This window comes from Molothrus aeneus, chromosome 9 (genome assembly GCF_037042795.1).
Source record: "Molothrus aeneus isolate 106 chromosome 9, BPBGC_Maene_1.0, whole genome shotgun sequence".
NCBI classification, from domain to species: Eukaryota; Metazoa; Chordata; class Aves; order Passeriformes; family Icteridae; genus Molothrus; species Molothrus aeneus.
The window spans coordinates 8,592,006-8,595,868 of NC_089654.1; the positions used below are offsets into that span (position 1 = coordinate 8,592,006).

The following is a 3,863-nucleotide window of genomic DNA, read 5'->3' on the forward strand; positions in this document are numbered from 1 at the left end:
AGACAAACAGATCTGGATGCCACTGAGCCTGGAAATTAAGTAAAAATTAAAAAAAAAAAATTTCCTACCTTAAAACACAACAGGAGGAGATGGGGGGGGGACACGGGGAGAGGGAAGGGGAGCAGTTTCGGAGGAGCGGGGGAGAGCTGGAAAGGGGCCGTTTGCTTCGCGACTCTCCCCCCCATCCCCCTCCCCTTCCCCAGTCCCCAGCACACTTTAAAAATGACAGCTGCTGAGCGTTGTGATTTTACTGGAAAAGTTCTGGGCCGGCTGCAGGAGCGGCTCGTGTGCCAGGCTGACCTGGGGCTGTGCCGGGGCCAAGGCGGGGCTCAGCACGGCCAGGACCTGCGCCGGGGGGCCCGCCTGGCCGGCGGGGTAGGGCGCGGCGGGCGCGACGCTGGGGTTGGTGCTGGGCGGCGGGGGCACGGCCCCCCCGATGATGTTGTCTATGGAAAAAGAGGGCCGGGAAGGGTGGTTGGTGCCGCCGCTGCCGCCGCCGGCGGGCGAGGGGTCCGGCTTGAGGGTCTGGAGGAGGGCGGCGGGCAGGGCGGTGGGGCTCAGCTGGGGGTGGTAGAAGGACTTCCTGCAGTTCAGCTCGCCGCCCAGGAAGGAGGGCAGCCCCGAGGCGGCGGAGAAGACGGAGGCGGCGGCGGGAGGCGGCGGAGCCGGTAACGGGCAGTGCGGCGCCGGGAAGGGGAAGGCGCCCGCGGCGCCGCCGCCTCCGCCACCGGGATGGTGGTGGTGGTGGTGGGGGTAACCCTGGAGCTGCAGGCCGTAGTTGTAGCCGTAAGGTCCGTAGGCGAAGCCGGGCAGGAAGGCGGCGGGGTCGGCGGCCCCGGCCCGCAGCAGCAGCTCGGGGTGCGGCGGGTGCAGCTGCTGCTGCCGCTTGAAGCGCTTCCTCCGCCGCAGGAAGCTCCCGTTGTCGAACATGTCGGCGGACTCGGGGTCCAGCGTCCAGTAGTTGCCCTTGCCCGGGTTGCCGGGCTCCCGGGGGATCTTGACGAAGCAGTCGTTGAGGGAGAGGTTGTGGCGGATGCTGTTCTGCCAGGCGGGGAACTTCTCCCGGTAGTACGGGAAGCGCCCGCTGATGAACTCGCAGATCTCGCTCAGCGTCAGCCGCTTCTTGGGGCTCTGCAGGATGGCCATGGTGATGAGGGCGATGTAGGAGTAGGGCGGCTTCACCAGCGGGTTCTTCCCTCCCGCGCCGCCGCCGCCGCCGCCCGCGGGCGCCTTCTCCCCGGGCGCGGCGCCGCGGGCGCAGGCCGGCTCCGAGCCGCCGGCGGGGGACAGCCGCTCCGGGGACCCCCCCATGCGCGCCTTGGCGGCCCCGCTCCGCGGCAGCGCCAGCCCCAGCGGATCGCCGCCGTCCTCCTCGTCCTCCTCCTCCTCGTCGTCGTCGTCCTCCTCCTCCTCGCTGTACTTGCCCCCATCCTGGGGCGGGCCCACCACGTCGATATCCGCGTCCTCCACCTCGGAGAGCGGCTCTTCCTCCGGGGAGCGCTCGGACATGATCCCGCAGCCGCCGCCGCCGCTGCTGCCCAAAGTCATTGTTGTGCGGCCGGGGCGGCCGGGGCCGGGCTCCCCCTCCCACCTAGCGGCGGCTCCCGGGATGGGCCCGGGGCCGTGCCGGAGGGCTGCGGCCGCCGCTGGGACTCCGCGCCCCGGCGCCGCCGCTCCGCTCCGCTCCGCGCCCCGCTCGCCGCGCCGCTGCTGGCGGGGCAGCGCTGCCGGCTGCGGGGTGGTGGCTGCGGAGGGAGGGGCGGCGGAGGGGGCGCGGGGCGGGGGCGGGGGGACCGGGACGCCCGTGGGCCGGGCAGGGCGCTTGGGAGCAGCGATAATAAATAATGGTGATAATTATAATAAAAGGAGAGAAATTGAAAAAAAAAAAAAAGGGGGGGGGGGAAGGTTAAAAAAAAAAAAAGAAAAGTGGGTTTTGTGACGGCTCCTTGTCTGGTTGGGGGGAGGGAGGGGGAGGGGGAAGGGAGGGGCAGGGGAAGAGGGAGGGGGGAGGGCAGAAGTGGGGAAGGCGGCTCCCCCCTCCCCACCCCTCCCGAGCTGGGACCCGGTGGAAACGCTCCCACACTGCGCCTGCTGCCGGCGCTCCCCAGGCCTTTATACGGCCGCCCCGGCATCACGTGGCGCCCGCCGCAGCCCCCACGGGGCACGATGAGGGACTGCCCGGCCCGGTCCCCGGGGAGCGTGTCCCCCGCCCGAGATGCTTTCGAGGAAAGGCGCTGCCCGCTCCCCTGGCGCTCGGATGCCCCCAGCTTGTCTGGAGCCGGCTGCTGTAGGAGGGGGGCGATCGACGCTGGATAAAGCCCCTCCCCGCCCCAAGCGCCCCGCGGTGCTGGAGGCTCTCAGACCCCATTCCTGCACGATGCGACCGTCGCCTTCCTCCGCCCGGGGGTCCGCGGAAGGTCCGCTCTCCCCCCGAGGGCTGCCCATCCCCGAAGCCCGGGAAATGAGCTGCAGAGCTCCCGCAGCCTCGCCGACAGGGACCCTCACTCCGCCAGGACCGAGCCTTCGGCCCCCTTGAGGGGTCCGGTGAATTTGGGGATCCCCGCTCCCCTTCTCCACGCGCTTGCGTCACCGACACGTCACCGCGGCCGGAGCACCCTGCCTGGAAACCCGCCTCCTCCGAGGGCTCCCACCGAAGGGATGCTGCGCCCGGCAGGTGCGGGCCGGAGGGCGAGAGGCAGCGCTCTGCCGAGCCTCTCCCCCCGCCAGCAATAACCAAAGCGAAGGCTGTGCGTGTCCGGGGGGTGCTGGGACCGCTCCCGAGTCCCGCATCCCCGCCCGACGCGGCCGGCCCGGCCGGGCCCAGGAAGCCCTCGGGAAGGGGAATATCCTGCGGCCCCGGGACCCTCTGCCTCCGCTTCCCTGACGGCTGGCAGGAGGAGGGCGTGGGCAGCAGACACCCACCTTGTCGCGGGCTGCGGGCGAAGCGGGAGAATTTCCTGCTAAAGAGAGGCACACGAGGGCCCCGGGAGCCACCGCAGTGTCCCCGCGGGTGGCAGAGCCCCGCTGCCCCCCTTGCGCTTCGCTGGCGCACTCCGGGAAGCGCATCCACGGCTGAAGCTGCCCAGCCCGTGGCCCGTAGGTGGCTGTGACAGCAGGTTGTCCCTGTCTCTATCGCGGACGCTTTGAACCACGCTCGCGCTGTTAGGTTTTGGTTCGGTTTGGTTTGGTTTTTTCCCTTGGAGGCTCTGCAAACACGTAAATGCTTTCCCGTGGGAGGATGCTTGGGGAGGGAGGAAGGGGATGGGCTCCTCCAAGGGGGTACCACGAGGAGATGTCCCCCCGCCAGGGCCACGCTCGGCAGTGTGAGAATCCGCGGTGATGAATTGCCAGGCTCTGCCGTTAACAGGTGCGAGCATTTGGTGATAAAATCTCCAGCACTAATACCGGGGAGCCGGGCCAAACAGCTGCGCGGCCCCGCTTCCAAATGCCGGTCACAATTACTCAAGCCCTAACGACTCGGTGCACAGGCTCGGCGAATTCGGTGGGACCCCGAGGAGAGGGCAGAAGCGGACGCCTCCGTCCGCACATCTCCAGTGCAAGCAGCGATTTCAGAGCCGGAGCCTCTGCGCGGAGTCGGTCGCATCCTCCTTCCTCGCCGCCAGCGCGGACATCGGGAAGAATTTCTCGATCGGAGTGGAAAAGTAGAGGGGAAAACGTGCTGAGAGTTTCTCGGGAATGTGGGAAGTCTGTCCCGCGGGCGCGTCTCAGCTCTGGGGGAGCTTTCCTGAGCTTTCACTTTTATACTTCTTCGATGCTCCTAACCTGTGTTCACAACACATACGCATCTATCTCCCTCTCATAAGTTTGCATGTATATACATATATATATATATATATATTCAA

The 3,863-nt window shown here is 67.9% G+C and overlaps 1 protein-coding gene across 1 annotated transcript; it reads right to left on the reverse strand.

Moving 5' to 3' along the window:
- Positions 1-216: 216 nt before the first annotated feature.
- FOXD2 (forkhead box D2) lies at positions 217-1,548 on the reverse strand. Its single transcript, XM_066556003.1, is given in 3 exon segments — positions 217-705; positions 707-756; positions 759-1,548. Coding segments are annotated over 3 exon segments (1,329 nt in total).
- Positions 1,549-3,863: the final 2,315 nt, after the last annotated feature.